This window comes from Pongo pygmaeus, chromosome 7, assembly GCF_028885625.2.
Source record: "Pongo pygmaeus isolate AG05252 chromosome 7, NHGRI_mPonPyg2-v2.0_pri, whole genome shotgun sequence".
NCBI classification, from domain to species: domain Eukaryota; kingdom Metazoa; phylum Chordata; class Mammalia; order Primates; family Hominidae; genus Pongo; species Pongo pygmaeus.
The window spans coordinates 83,689,650-83,706,356 of NC_072380.2; the positions used below are offsets into that span (position 1 = coordinate 83,689,650).

General features: G+C 37.2%; 1 protein-coding gene across 8 annotated transcripts in view; it reads right to left on the reverse strand.

Moving 5' to 3' along the window:
- Positions 1 to 16,707, reverse strand: part of EYA1 (EYA transcriptional coactivator and phosphatase 1) — a 357,217-nt gene that overhangs the window by 324,774 nt on the left and 15,736 nt on the right. For all 8 annotated transcript variants that reach the window (XM_063668878.1, XM_054499055.2, XM_054499050.2 and 5 more), the window contains exon 2: positions 13,929 to 14,033. In XM_063668878.1, the coding sequence (XP_063524948.1) occupies positions 13,929 to 13,961 (33 nt within the window). In that variant the 5' untranslated portion in view covers positions 13,962 to 14,033. The remainder of the gene's footprint in view (positions 1 to 13,928; positions 14,034 to 16,707) is intronic.

Consider the following 16,707-nt stretch of genomic DNA (forward strand, 5'->3'; position numbering starts at 1 on the left):
CAAAAGTTTTTATTACTTAGTCACTAAGTAATCAGTTCGATAGCCCATTTTAAGTTCAGATTTTTAACTATCAATCTGAGCTTCTGTTAGAAAGATAATACAAGAAAGAGAAGAGAAAAGAAACAGGATAAGTTCCTTGAGTTAATTTATGACAAACTAAAGCTTATAAAGCTTATTGCTTAATCATGGATCATATGTCATTTTGCTAAATATTAAGAAGAATTAAGGGACTTTACTACATCATGGGGCTCATAGAGGGCTTGAAAACTAGCATGGAAATTTCAAAGGTATTTATAATCTGTATGTGCTTTATCTGAAACTTTCTGGAAAAACATAGCAAGGTTTCTTTAAAATTATATGCTAAACCCAAAGGAACAGCGGAGAGCATTATGCATTTTGCCTCCTTGAATATGGAAAAACCACCTTGATCCTTATAGCCCCACTTACTCTCTTTCATTAAGCACTAGGTAATAAATCATGAATTCACTAAATCTCAGCAGTGGAAAGGATTTTAGAAGTAATCCAGTTCCACATTATTTTCTATGCAGGAGTCTCCAATAGATTATCACCAAGCAGTAATGAGCTAAAGCTATATATGTAAAGTGCTTAGAATGGTCTCTGCTACATAGTAAGTGCCTAATACATGTTCTTTATTTTCTGTAGTAATAGGCACTGGACATCTCCAAAGAGATAGAACTAATATCTCCCAAGAAAATCAGCTGATTTAATCTCTTTTTGTAACTTGTAGTGCTTAAGGACTGTTAGTGGTTTAATGACTTAAAAATATATGATGTATGGAAAATTCTGCTATCAATTCAAATTTTTTTTTTTTTTTTTTGGAGACAGGATCTCTCTATCACCCAGGCTGGAGTGCAGTGGTGTGATCACAGCTTACTGCAGCGTTGACCTCCAGGGCTCAAGTGCTCCTCCCACCTCAGCCTCCCATGTAGCTGAGACCCCAGGCCCATGCCACCACACCTGGCTAATGTTTTTATTTTTTGTAGAGAGTGGTCTCACTATGTTGCCCAGGCTGGCCTTGAACTTCTAGGTTCAACCAATCCTCCCACCTTAGCTTCCCAAATGGCTGGCATTACAGGCGTGGGCCACTGTACCCGACCTCAAGCAAATTTTTTGGCAACAACTTGAAAGGACTCTTGGAACAAGTTAATATGCAATTCTATTATATTTTCATTTTGTAGCAAAATACACTTATGTTAAGACTTTTCATTATAGGATTATAAAATTGTTTTTCTACTTTTACAAGTGCCTTTAGTATTTACTATCTTTTCTCATGTTTTAAGGTGGGTGAGAACATTACAAGAATTTCGGGCCTGGTCTTCCAAAGTAATATCAAAAAATATAAAAATCTACTCAACTCTTTTTCTTTTCTTTTTTTTTTTTTTGAGACGGAGTCTCGCTTTGTCGTCCAGGCTGGAAAGCAGTGGCGCGATCTCGGCTCACTGCAAGCTCCGCCTCCTGGGTTCACGTCATTCTCCTGCCTCAGCCTCCAGGGTAGCTGGGACTACAGGCACCCGCCACCACACCTGGCTAATTTTTTGTATGTTTAGTAGAGACGGGGTTTCACTGTGTTAGCCAGGACGGTCTCCATCTCCTGACCTCGTGATCCACCCGCCTCGGCCTTCCAAAGTGCTGGGATTACAGGCGTGACCTACCGCGCCCAGCCAAAAATCTATTCAGCTCTTTTTGGCAGTGAAGCTGAAAGCCACTAACCTCAGTTACAATTACAGCAAATCGATCACCTTTGTCCCAAAAAGTTAATGTAACTTTCAAAGGACTCTAATGCTCAAAGTAATGAGAAGTTCACCATAGAATCTCATTGCACACTTGTGTGAATTAGCCCTGTTATTTCTCTTGCTGCCATTACTAATGGTTCCATGAATTATAGTCCCCATTCAATGTAATAAATAGATCATATGTTCATTTGAAAATTTTTATTGGCTACCATTTTGCTTTAAGATGGCAGCCTGGCTCACAGTTTAAATTCCAAATGAGTAAGAAAGATGTATATCAATTTTGAGATACCATATTTTAGAAAATTATCCTAGGGCAAACAGAAAGATAATCATTTTTTTAAGGCTAGATAAAATAAAATGAAATTGATGAAGTTAAAATACAGATCTGATTTTGTTAGTCCATACTAAATAATGAGTATACTTCTTTCCCCAAGTAATTTGGAAGCTGAGCAAACAGCTAATTCTAATGTGTAATGTAAACTTTTTAACAAATGAACTTTAATAAAAGCCAACTTTATAAATGAAATTTATAAGTTATTTGAGTTCCATTTAATCACCAACAGCTTCCTATTTTGAGAACACAAGCGGTCAATGCAGGCACACTAACCAAATAGAAACATTTTTCAGATACATAATTTCACACACAAAATATTTTTGAACTCATTTTTAAAGTTAACCCTCCCAATTTACCAGATGAGGCTAGGTAATCATGGTATTGTGTTAATTTTTCACAGAAACTTAGATGAACACATCACTAAAAATCACCAATGTGAGCACTGAGAATGAATAAAGTAAAACATGTACTTGGTCATTTTTCCTTATGACAGAAAAACCTAATTTTTTAAATAGAAATTAGAAATGTTATATTAAATAATCAATCCCAAACCCAGTGTTCATTTTTAGGCTTGTAAAATATGACTAGTATTAAAGTTAATACCTGAACATGCAAAGCATAAAATTTTATTCTTGAAAAACATCCCTGTGATAGCTATACTTTGAAAGAAATACAACAGCCTCATTAAAGAAAGAAATCATCACATACTATATACTTTGCCAAATGTTTTTGATATAATAAAACATTTGAGTATTTCTAAACATCAAAATAAATTACCATGAATTCTGGAATCCCTGAATGGAATTTTAGTTTATACCTGAATTAAGCAATAACAAGAATGGGTGAATGAATGTCATCCATTACAATATTTGTATGGCCCAATACAATGATCTCTGGCATCCCTTTGGACTATGGACAGCATATTTCAAAATGAAAAAAAACCAATTAAATAAAATCAGTAATTTAAAAAAAGGTTTCTTTTCCCTTTTTACTTATAGAAAGAAGGAAAAAATGTTAAGGAGGACACAGGAAGTATTGTTTTTGTTTTGGAATACTGCCTGGAAGAAAACACACACATTTGTTGCCTTTTGAGATACGCTCTTGATAAACATGTAGAGTTTGTATGTTACTACATTGCATACTAAAGGCATCATGATTGTCTTCTGATCCTCACAATCATTCTGAAATACCCAGTACTGAAATACTATCCTCATTTTAGAGATGAAGATGGGGGCTCAGTGATGATCAGAGATTTGCACACACTCGGGCAGCAGCTGAGTCAGGGCTCCAACACAAGCGTTCCGTCGCCTGACAAACCCACGCTCCCTCCTCTACCCTCACAGGTATGCACTGAATTAACGTGGTAAGAATGCAAGTTCAGTTACTGTTTTATTGATACAAGATGGGAGTACAAAGTCACAGAGTTGCATGAAATCAAAATTTAAAAAAAATATGAGAATGTGAGTCTAATTTATGTCGTTTGAATTTGGGAGACCACTTCAGGAAATTTCATGAATTCCTTTGAAATATAAACATTAATTGATCTAATTTAATCTAGTGGAGTACCTTAGAAAAATTTCTTCAATGAATAGAATTTATTTGCACAAAGGACATGAAATTTTTGGTATGCAATTGTTAACATATTTTGCCCACCTAATTTCATGTATTCATGTACGTAAGCTAAATTAATCTATATTATTAATTTCTTTATAATCCAATTTTTATAAAGGAACATTTAAAAAATTAACCTCACCCTCAAATTGTCAAAAATTTTCAATTAATAGAGCTCCAGTTAATGATGTTTAATAGCTGTGGTGTTTGTTTTTAGGGTACCTCTTACCTTCATGAAAACTGGCAGAGCAAAAAAACCTCTGAGCTTGATCCTGGCCTGTTTCCAAAGGTGCTTGATTCCCTGGAGACAAGTGGGGGCTAAAGCTGCCACACTAGCTGGCCTGAAGATCTTTTTCTGTTTACAAAACCTTGGCTCCAGGCAATTGTACTTATTTACTCATTCAACCAAAACATTTTGCACATCATGTGCAAAATAGTGAAAGGACTGAGTGACAGAGGGAGGGTGGTTGTTTCTTTTGCATATTCTCTGCCCTCAAACAGCTCATGGCCTAGAAGGCAAATAAGCTTTTAAGTTTGGGTGAACAATACAAGTTAGAATAAAATATATGATAATTAGCAGTTCAAAGCACTTATTGTGTGAAGAATTAAGATTCTGTTTCAGAGGAGCAGATAAAGATAAATAAATTGACATCTGAATGTATCCAGTCTACAAAAACACCCAGTGATAGATTCTGCATAAAACAGGAGAAAGAAGAGTCATATTAATATATATTATATATATATTAATATGTATATATGTTACATATATAATTACATATATTTATATAATTAATTATACATAGTATATATGCTACTTAATATAATTAATTATATTCATGATCAAGCTTCACTTCTCTTCAAAAATACTGATTATCAATTTTAATGGAAAAATAGGTTGATAGGATCCCTGTATTAGTTATCTATGACTGTGTAACAGATTTATTATCTCACACAATTTTTGAGGGGCAGAAATCTGGGAGCAGTTTAGCTGAGTGGTACTAGCTCAGGGGCTCATGACAACATATCTTGGCTGTCTGCTGGGGCTGCAGTCATCTGAAGGCTTAACTGGGGCTGCATGATCTGCTTGTAAGATGGCTCACTCCCATGGTTGTTGTGGAAGGCTTCAGTCCCTGGCCATATGTGCCCCTCCACAGGGATGCCTGAGTGTCCTTGCAACATAGCAGCTGGCTTCCCCCAGAGTGAGTGATCCAACAGAGAGCAGGGAGAAAGCCACAGGGGCCTTTGTGACCTAGGGTCCACAGTGGCCACTGTCACTTCTGCTATTTTTTTCTCCCTATTAGAATTGAGTCACTAAGTCCAGACCACACTCAAGGAGAGGGTTCATCCAAAGGGCCCCTTACAAGGCTCCATCTCTTAAAGGGAGGAGTATCAAAGAATTTGTGAACGTATTTTAAAATCACCACAAACACATCCTGGGAATGGGATACAAAATGTAGAAGTATTTCTTTATCACTATTCTAGGCATGTTTTAAAATTAATCATAGGAACATTGTATATGATACTATACATAAATAAAATTATGGATGCACAGAAATGTGGACATGAAAGAATCATTATCACATGAGAGCCAACATAAAGATATACTATGGGTTCTACAACAAGATTCATTGGCTGAGGGATGAAGAAGATTGGAGAAAAAAAGAGAAGCAGGATTTAGAAATATAGAAATGTATCACACTAGGGTTCAAATGCAATCCTGGAACTATGGAACTGGATCACCAAACTGAGTACTTGAGTTCACACGGATGCTTGACTTTGACGACTGGTCTTCCTGCCCATCCCTTGGTGACCACCACACATTTATTTTGTGATGTAAAGACTTTATTAACTTCAGTTATCCAATACAATAAGGACACCAGTTGAATCATACTGTGTTAAAATTAGAAGAGATCTTCTCCCAAATTCTTCATTTTACAAATAAAGAAAATGAGGCCCAGAGAGAGTAAACAGTTATATTCAAGATGTCAGGGCTAGTCTGATAGGAACAAAATGAGAAATCTTGAAAGGAGAGAGCGCACAACTGTAGACCTACCTTGCGTGCAGGGGCAGTCATCCCTGGGTATCTGTGGAGGACTGGTTCCAAAACTCTCACAGATAGTAAAATCCTTGGATTCCCCAGCCCCTTAAGTTGGTCCTCTTTATTCATCAGTTCTGCATCCCATCCGCAGATAGGAAGGGCTGACTGGGGTAACAACAGAACAATGCATGGATCCTCATTTTATCTACATGCATTAACATTATCCTGGGACTCTGTTCCATATGTCTACGGCAACTTTCATGCCACGTCTGCAGAGTTGAAGGCATGTGATAAGAGATTTTCTGGCCCTGGAAGCCTATAATATTTCCTATCTGGTCCTTTATAGAATAAGTTAATTGTATTATTGCTATACCAAAATGGCTTTCTTATTGTAGCTCACATTTCTGGTGATTACCAGATTTCTTTAAGTATTTAAACCACCCTCCCTAGCCCTCGCCCCCACCCCTCACACATAAAAAAACAAAGTCCTAAAGTCTGTGGCTTTTATTCAGAAAGAGAGATCCACATGCCCCAATTGCTAACTACTCACTGACACCAGTTCATAGTTCTTTAAGCTCTCAGACTCCTGCATGTTAAGAGTGCCAGATCAGAGGCAGCCAGGGGCAATGAGTCTCAATGGTTAGGGCCCCTCTTTCCTTTCTTTCCAGCATCAGCCACAAGCAATTTTCATCTTTGTCACACTCCATCTGTTTGGTGCATATGGACCAAGTGAGCTACACCAGAACACAAGATGTTGGCCAGCTCAGATAAACAAACATTTACTGAGCGCACATAGAGGGCTTGACATTGTGTTTGGCCCTGGAAATATAAACATGTCACTGTCCTGGCTCTGGAGTAATTTTCCTGTCAAGGTTTTATTTTTTACTGAAAATACCCAACTGCTAATACAACCTGGTGCCCAATGTGAACTTTGACATCCAGTCTTTTTGAAACTCTCAGATCACATTGTATCCTGGGCTCCTTTACTATGCCCAAGCCAGCCTTGCCTGTTCAAATGAAAAATTTTGCCTAATTCCTTCCAGCATGGTCTGATGTTCCAAGTCACAACCTCATCTTAACCCTGTGAATGTCTGTCCATTACGTCAAAATTAACAGATAGTACCTCATTCCCCCAGTCAAATACACTTTAATTAAATAACGACTAGTGAGGCCATCCTAGCACAAATTTGAATCCAAGAAGCTGGGGTCCAGAATCTGTGCTCTCATTCACGGTATGTCTTTCATATGTTATTTTTAATCTCACAATCATGCAAGAAAGGTATTATTATGCCTAATTTACAAATGAGAAAGAACTGAGGCTTGGAAAGGCGAAAACGACTTGCCCAAGTACAGAGCTAAGACTCAAGCAGATGTGTCTGACTTGAAATGTCCTGCCCTTTCCAAAAAGATGTTCCACTGGCCTTGACGCTAGTGGCTGTATATACTGCTTTACAGTTTACAGAGTGCTTTGGCATATGGTATCTTTATTTCTTCATCCTGGGGACCCAGCAATATAGGTCTGTTATCTCTACTGGTAAAAAACAAAATTGAGGCATAGAAATTGAAATGACTTTCATGAAGTTATTTATTGAAAGAATTCTTAGAATAAACTGTGACTCAGAACCAGAAATTCTGAATCCAAGTCAAGGTTCTCTTCACTATGCCTAATTGCCTTCCCAAGTTCAAGTTATTATCTATTTGCTGAGTACCCATCACATCCAAAAAGACTACCCCAACTCTAGGCCTTAATGCTTCATGCCGAAAATGCAAATCATCATTGCTATCAGATAGATAAACAGAAACATAAAAAATTAGTATCCTAGAGATACAGCATTTAACTGAGAGTTGTTAAAAAGCTTTAAGTGTTGGAAAATAATTATATATTCATTATTAGATACTTCCATCAAATAGATTATAGGTGATGGCATATCAAGGGTTAAATCTCCCCATCTGTAAAATGATGAGGTAGGATCCGATATGTGCTTTCAAACTGGTGCTTCAATGATCTCAAAATGGGAGTTTTTGAAGGTCCATCCCAATAGCCAACTATTGGGTGGTCAGCCCAGCCCCTCCTCTGGGAACTGTGGTGTTTCTGCTGCAGCGACCTGCTGTATCAGGTACAGGATCATGATGCATCCAGGACCGGTCAGAGATTTTCTTCCTACATGGTGGATGACCCAGTAATGTATAAACCATGGTGGTTAGCCAGCACTGTGCAAGGGGAACAGAGAAAGCCAGTCTATAAACAAAAAGAGGACTGAATAAAATGTGCAAAAAAAAGAAAAAAAATTACCTGAATTCCCCAGATGCCCTCTTTCTTAAGACTTTCCTTTTGTTTGCTTATGCCAGCTCATGATAAGTTCCATTACTTGCAACCACATAAACTAGAGTTATTCAAGGTGCTGAGACAGGAGGGGGATAGGTAGACAAAAAGATAAGGGTTTAGGCCTCACACTCTTATTAGTTTTTGTTATGGGTTGAATTGTATCTCTCCAGAAACAATAAGTAGAAATCCTAATCCCCAGTATCTGTGAATGTGACTTTATTTGGAAATAGGGTCTTTACAGAAGTAATCAAATTAAGATGAGGTCATTAAGATGGGCCCTAATCCAATATCACTGGTGTCTTTATAAGAAGAGAAGGAGGGGCACAGATGTAAGAGGGACAAAGGCCATGTGACAATATAGGCAGAGATTGAAGTGCTGCAGCTACAAGTCACAGAAAGCCAAGGATGGCCGGCGCACTCCCAGAGGCTAAGGAAGGATTCCCCTCCAGTTTCCAGAGGGAGCATGGCCCTGCTAACATGCTGAATTTGGACTTCTAGCCTCTAGAACTGTGCAACAATGAATTTCTGTTGTTTTAAGCCACCCACTTTGTCGTACTTTGTTACAGAAGTCCTAAGAAAAGAATGCAGGCTTCTAATAAAGATGCTCTGCTTTAAAAAATGAAATTCTAAATCTCTGGATTTCATGGTTTTATATTTAAGTTATCTAAAAGTTTCACTTACATAAAATATCTCACTTGGGGTGAAGCTGAATAAATGCAACCCTGATTTAGTATAAAATTTCCCAGTTAACTTCACTTCTACATGTGTATTATACTTGTATAACTACTTTTAGTAACTTCTGCTAAAGAGTGGGTTTCTATTAAAAAATAAATAATTAATTTTTCCAGTTTGGTTAAAAGTCACCTTTTATTTCTAGAATCTCCAAGTACAGGAATAACGTACATACATGTTTTATTTAATAGTTTTCTTGCAAAACCCAGCATCTCAGCAAAAGCTGCTGTTAGCACTTCAAATTTATCATAACTTAAAGGAGACACAAGAGGTACAGTTATGAGAGTACAATGGAGCCCTAAAGTAAAATTATTCCACAAAGATCTAGAATATCATCATCTAAATTTTTTGAAAGAAAATTAAGTATCTACCACTTATAATAAAATGCTCCTTTTAGAGTCTTGGGAGACCTAATTCCACCCCCCAGTGCATGAGCTGACAACATCGTGATCAAACATATGCGGGGTTGGTGTTTATAATACCTGATGCAGGTGTGATGGTCACATTTTTAAAATTGTATTGTAGACTTGCAGGTGGCCAGATAATTTTTTATTCATGGTCATTTATTCATTTTTCTAGAGATGTTTCCAATAAAAAGTGCATTAGAGTTATGTTGCGCTTTTCGTTTTCAAAGAACATTTGAATACGTGATCCCACTTGACCTACAAAATTGTGATTTTAAATCAGAGCAAATATTATCATATCTGTTTTATAGCAGAAGAGGCTGATGCTTATAAACCTGCCCCAGGTCATACAGCTAGTAAAAGGTAAAACCAGGTCTTATGACTTCAAGTCTAAAATGTAGTTTCCAAAAAACTAGGCTCTCTCTATTTGATTCAGACACAGATTTTGGGTTATCGAGTGGTGGGTTTTTAACTGCAGCCCTCACAACTTCATAATGAAAATAGAATGATTTATTTTTAAAATTCACTTTTTAAAAAGTGAGTACGTGCTTTTTTTTTATCTTGACATGATTTCTTTCTAGAAATCCTCATAAACTAAAGAAACTGAAAGAAGCAGTTATAGCTCTGCTGTTTGATGCTTGTGTTTCCAGTGTTTACCTTGGATCAGGACAACCAATAAGGTATCAGCAGTTCCACTGCCATGGCTGCTAAGAGAGTGGAACTGTGCTCATCCAGATGGGAACCCTTCAGAGGCGAACAGAGGAGTGGCCAAGATCATGACAGAAATGATGTGAAAGCCCACAAACCTCCTCCTCTCCATGATGTCCTCATGAAGTGAAGAGAAGAGCCGATAGAACTTACAAAATCACACGTGTTACTGACTCTTCCTAAATGTGGGAGACACATAAGCAGAACCTTCCAGAATTAGAAAGGTGGACTTTCTGATTTAACATTTCTACTCAGGGTCGTGTCTACATAGGATCAAAATAAGAAGTAACTTCACCTCTGCCCATGGTCTTTCATCATAGGATAGACACATTTCCAAAGCTCTGCTAGGGTCATGAGGCTACATGATAGGAATATTGCACTTTTCAATGTTCATACGATTAACTATTTCCCCTCCCTCAAGTATCATCAGTCCCCTCAGAATTTTTAGCTTCAAATCTCACAATGACAGTGGTAGCACCAAGATGAAGAATGAACACACACACCCTTGAAATGAACACACTCTTGTTTAAGGGCTTCCCTGCACTGCCACCCTCCCATCCACTGAAAGCACAGGGAAGCTCCTCTTAGCCTTTCCGCCAGAGAGAGAGACTCTCTAGGCTTTGCAGACATCATGGAGCCAAAAGTACACTGGTAGCTATTGCCAGCCTCCTCCTCAGCCCAGAGCTCTGCGCTGAAAGAAAGACATGAAGAGGCATCGCCACCTTCTCTTTCGATCTTGTCACATATGTATCTATGTAGTAGAGAAAGAACCATTGAGGCTTGAGAAAGAATTGTTGTTTACAAAAGCAATAAAGATTCATAATATTATACTAATAATAGCACATGTTGAGAGTTACAAATATGCTTTGTAAGCTGGCATTATGTGAAAAAACTTTCAAGAAGTATTATTTTGTCTTTAATATCATCTTTCTGACAAGATCAAAGGTCCGATTCCTATCAGAAATATGCTTAGGGAGGCAAGTATTTCAGCCTTACTAGAAAAGGCACAATCCAGAATGCACCATTAGCAGGTGTAATTCTGTGAGCAAAGGGCTACAGAGTGTAAGAAAGAGGTACAAAATAATAAAGCTGGAAAGGACCTTAGGTTATATGGATTTTACTTTTCTCATTTTACAGATGCAAAAATCAAGGTTCCCAGAGAAGTATTTGGAATATATTTAATATATTTTTAAAAGAATATATCATGGACACAATGGATACAACTCATCCATAAAAAAGAATAACTACGGACATGTGCAACATCACTGATGACTCTCACAGACATGGTCCTAGGTGAAAGAAGCCAGAAACACACTGAGGATTCCATTTGCATGAACTTTTAGAACAGGCAAAACTGATGAAAAGTGGAAACAATTAGAACAGCGGTTGCCTATGGGGTGAGAGGATGAGTATTGGGGAAGTACTGAGTGTGAAGGGTCCAAGAGGGCTTTCTGGGAAGATGGAGATGTTCCAATTTATGACACAAGGTGTAGGTTACACGGCTACATCCATTTGTCACAATGGGGCAGTTAAGACTTGTGCCTTTTAATCCATATACATTTTATCTTAAAAAACTGTAAAGAAAAACAGCAATCTTTCAGTGGTGGTGTGACGAGTAGGTGGGGGGAAGATGGAATGAGAATGGCCAAATGCTGTTAACTGTTGAAGTGGGCACAGGGGTTCACTCTAAATATGGCTGAAACTTTTTGTGACAGAAACTTGTGAAAGATGAACGTGATGAGCAAGGGAATGTTCAATCATGTTTGGAAGTGTGAGCACTTTGGATACTGGTCCAGGACTCTTTTCAATTCCTTAAGGAGACAGGGCCTTCGGTGTGTCGCCCAGGCTGGAGTACGGTAGCGCAACCACCTTTAAATTATTTATACTCTTGAGTTACCTTAATGTTTTCAGCTACGTTCTAGGTCCTCTTCCCATCTTGAGCCTCCCTCCCCCGCTTCCTAAAGGAAAGGAGTAACCTGAGAGACATAGGAAGCCCGAGGAGTTCACCCAAGGCCTCACAGGAGGCCTCTGAAGAGATTGTGACACCTCCTGGCTGAGCAGTCAGCTGCCAAATTGCCAGGATACGGATTCTCCAATCAGTGCCATACAGAGTTTGCCCGTGAGAAATACCCCTTCCTTGTTCTGTACCTCTGAGATAGCCAAATACCTTTCAAGATTGAAAATGCTTCACTCTCACATAATAAAAACAGGACAAAATGAGATGCAATTAGATTGCCCTCTCATATATCTTTTATTATGATGGCCAAAATAAATTCTTTTAATCTTTACATTTCTTGCCTATTTGTTATTTTAGTCTCAAATCTTACTTAATATCTTCTGTCTTAAATTAGAATTTGCATAATACAAGGTATCAAAAGAAACATTATTGGCAGCATTTCTTTGCAGATATTATTAAATTAGTTGGTGATTCTCCAGTGTATCAACTTGCCTCTATCTAGAGAGCAGAGTTCATAAAAGGTGGCAGTAAGAAGTTATTAATGAGTTTATTTTTCATTAATTTTATATGAGCTACAAAAGTATTTTAACATAATAAATTCAAATATCACAGACCCAACATAGGAGTTTAAACAAACAAACAAATGAATTAAATGGGTTGAGTTCGTTTTCTGTTTAGGGTAAAAGCTACATGACACAAAGTGATCTCAAAGTGCTTTATGTGAATTATCTCACAAGTTGACTTAGAAGATCCATAAAATACACTCTGTAATTGCGTACAGTGTGACTGTGAAGATACCTTGGTAGCACTTGACCATTTGTTATTAAAATTCCCATCCATTAGCAGTTCCTGCTTATTGCATAACACCAATAGGTCTTGTAAAACATACATTTAAAGAACCACAACAGTGTTACTAAAGATCATACTTCAGGGACATGGATGAAGCTAGAAGCCATCATCCTCAGCCAACTGACACAGGAACAGAAAACGAAACACTGCATATTCTCACTCGTAAGTGGGAGTTGAACAATGAGAACACATGGACACAGGGAGGGGAAAAACATGCACCAGGGCCTGTTGTGGGGCTGGGGGTGAGGGGAAGGAACTCAGAGGATGGGTCAATAGGAGCAGCAAACCACCATGTTGCACATATACTTATGTAACCTGCACGTTCTGCACATGTATCCCAGAACTTAAACTAAATAACAAAATATTAAAAAAGAAATGAAAGCTAAAAAAAAAAAGAATTCTACTGTGAACAAAGCTGAGCTATGAAATCACATGTCTGAAAGCATCGTATCTGACCAGGGGACTTACAGTGTAAGTCATGGATGCTGCCCTAAATGTTGCTATGGAAATTTTCCAAGAAAACAACTTTAACTTACTGAAATATGCTTTTTTTAAATTAAAATTCATTGAATTATTCAAGTTCTAAATAACTCAAAGGTTATTTGTAAGATGACCCCTAATTGGGAATATTCATTTATGAACCAAAGGTAGCTTTCTTTCTTCCTGATACAAACCTGTAGAAAATCTGCGAACCCTTTCTCTTCCGCTCACAAATCAACAAATAAAATATAACCTAAGGCTCTCTTATTTTAAAGCCCATTCGAGAGTTCATCAAACTGTGAAACTTCTTCACTAAAAACCTATTTTGAAGACACATACACACGGGTATATTCATAAAACAAATACATATAAAAGAATCCAAAAAATTGACATTAATTTAAGTTTTATGAGGCAAACATATGCTTTCCCCGAGGCAAAGAAACTTTAAGCCTAAAAATCATCTTATGCACGTTGGGATAATTACATAATACTAAAGGTTAGGTTTTTCTGCTATGACTCTACTTTTGATAACTGATACCTCTGAGAAAAGATATAAATTAGGTTAGGCTGATGAAACAGTGTACTACTTAATTCATAACCTTCAAAATCATTAAAAATTGGTACATTGGTACAGAGCTTTTGACAATTTTCGAGATACTCAGGTTACAATAAAAATGCCGTGATGATTTTAAAAGTAATAACTCTTTCCTTAGGACTGACATTCTGTTTACTTACAGACTGTCCATTTATCCCCCGGGGGTCTTCCATTGAAGACTTCTTCTGAATTATGTATGGGCTATTAGCTACACACTTCTTCAAAGGGTTCCAACACCCCTGCACCTGTGAACAACAGAGCATCACACAGCTGTATTAATTGTGTGGCATGAAATTCAGAGCTGGCCTTCACATCTGCAGCTTTCCATTTACCAGCATGTATACACAAGTCAAGAACACTTACCTTCACTGAATGAGTCTTTAAAATAAATATTATATGGGCTCACTGTTTATCACAATTTACATGAGCCAAATGTGGCCAAATTATAGCTCAGTTGTGTCTGCTGTCAGCAGCTGCAGCCCACGGAAAGAAAGGATGGTAGGGAGGCAGGGGGAGCAGCTAAAGATCCTTCCGCACACATTATTTTTGAGCCAGCAGTACAAGAGCTTTTTTTCTTCTCTTCTTTTTTTTTTTCTTTTTGAATTTAGTTTCTCCATGCTATCTATCAACGTCAGCTGCACCACAATGCAAAGAGGAAATACTAACAAAGAAATATGATTGTAGTCTGAACAAGGATGAAAGAGAAAAAGCCAGAGTTGAGTGTTTTACCCTTAGGGCAAGGATATTATTATACTATTTCTTAGCAAGTTTACATTAGGTCACAGTTTCACGGATGATCAAGTCTGCACCTTCAGACTCAACACCTTCAGGAAGAATGGGTTTGGGGGATGCTTCAAAACATGGACAGTAAATGTGGTATTTTCAAATACATTCTACATGTAGCTATCTTCAAAAAAATAATATAGCAATTTAAATGCCATTCTAATTTCCTAACGTTCAGAATTAATTTTGGTGCTCATGCTCAAATGAGGTACTCAAAAGATACTCTCAGGCTTTCTTGCTTGAGCTTGGCAACTGAGCAATTATTCTACCTCTCACATAAACACTAATGCAGCACATGTAATTTTAAGCAAAAAGTAAAATGCAATCTTAGTATTACCACGATAAAATTACACAACAGAGAACATGTAGTAGTGTAACTTCAGTATCACTTTTTATAAAAGTACTTGAATTTCTACCTGCTCGCATATTAGGAAAGCTACTATAGTGGAAGTCAAGAGATTTCAATTCAGGTTCTGACTCTGCCACTAAACAGCTGAATGATCTCATGAGAATAACATAAGCTATCTGAACCTTAGTACTCTCATCTGGAAAATGAGAAATTTTAAATGAATATCTTGCAGCTTTATATTTTACACAACTATTTCATATTTTATAATGTAATGAGTCTATGTATTTCACACATAATTTTCAGGTAAAATATTCCAAGCATGGTTTATTTATGAAGTAATTTTGAAGTCCTAGGAGAATTGTCACTTGTTTGTTTTGCTCAACATTATCAATGCTGCAAATGTACGCCCAATCCACTGTCAACATAAAGTTGATGCTTTTTGGACAACATAAAACATAAATAACTAGATTCTTAAAATTTAGAGAAGCCATATTAAAGCACTATGTTTTTGTAATTTTAACAAGAAACAATTTCATAATGTCAAGTTGTGAGTAAATAAAAATCGTATGAATGTATTCATGCTATGTCACGCCAAGAAAATATAACACTTTATTTTGAATTGTACTCAACTGCAGAACAGAATCTTAAAATTCAACAGCATTGCTTTTAGAGGATTCCTTGCATAATTAGGGAAGAGATACTACAGAATATCCTAGACTGTTTTCATTGCTTAAGTTACTCTTAGGAGGCACATTAACTGTTCCAGGCAGCAAGGTGGGATTTTAAAATAATGATAATAATCCTGCCTTACATTGGTAAAATGCTTTACAGTTTACCAAGTGCTTTCACACAAATTGCCCATAGTGCACCTATATGAGGTAAGACAAAGCCCAGTCTCATTCCTCACAGAAGGGAGCAGGTCTAAGACAAAGCCCCCTCTGATTTCCCATAAATTCCCATCCTCTCCATACCTGTCTTGTGAACACATTTCAATCAAAATCTGTACATTTGATATTCCAGGATTATTTCCCATGTGTTTCTTTCCCATATTTCCATATTGAACTTACTGAACAGTTTAAGGTATTAAGAATGGTCAAGTTACATGAGCATGAAAGGTATTTCATTTGTAATTTTATTTCTGCTGAAGATGAAACTATTCTGTACTAAATTTCATGTTTGTTATTGTTTCCTGGGCTAAAAAGAAAAGACAGATTATTGAGAAGTCAAAATAGTCAGCATTCATCGACTTCAGGTAGATGCCTCCAGTAAAAAAGACTACCACTCAAAAACCAAAAAATCACAGCGAGCCATGGACTTTATTTACAAATCCTCCAGTGCTTGCTAAATCAGTATAGTTGTTTCCAGATTTCTACATGTCAATCCAAACCATGAAATATATGACATGACTGGGTCTACTGATATTTAGGAGCCTGGCTCTGGTAAACCTTTAATTCCCTTGCTGGACTTGGTCTTTCATGGTTTATAAATAAGCCTGTCTCTATTATAGCACTCATCTAGTGGAATTGCAATTAGTTCTCTACCTGTCTCCCCTGCTAGACTGTAGCTCCAAGAGAGACAGAACCATGCCTTACTCTCTGGTTCTAGTCACATATGGCACTAATTAAATATTTTGAATGAATGAATAAAATGAATAAATGAATGAATGTTATTGATACATTACAACTTTTGAATACTTGTAAACTCTGAGCTAGAATTAAGTAGACAGTTAAATGGTGGTGCTATCATTCAATCAACTGAAAGCATCCACAAGATTTCTGGTCCTGAGC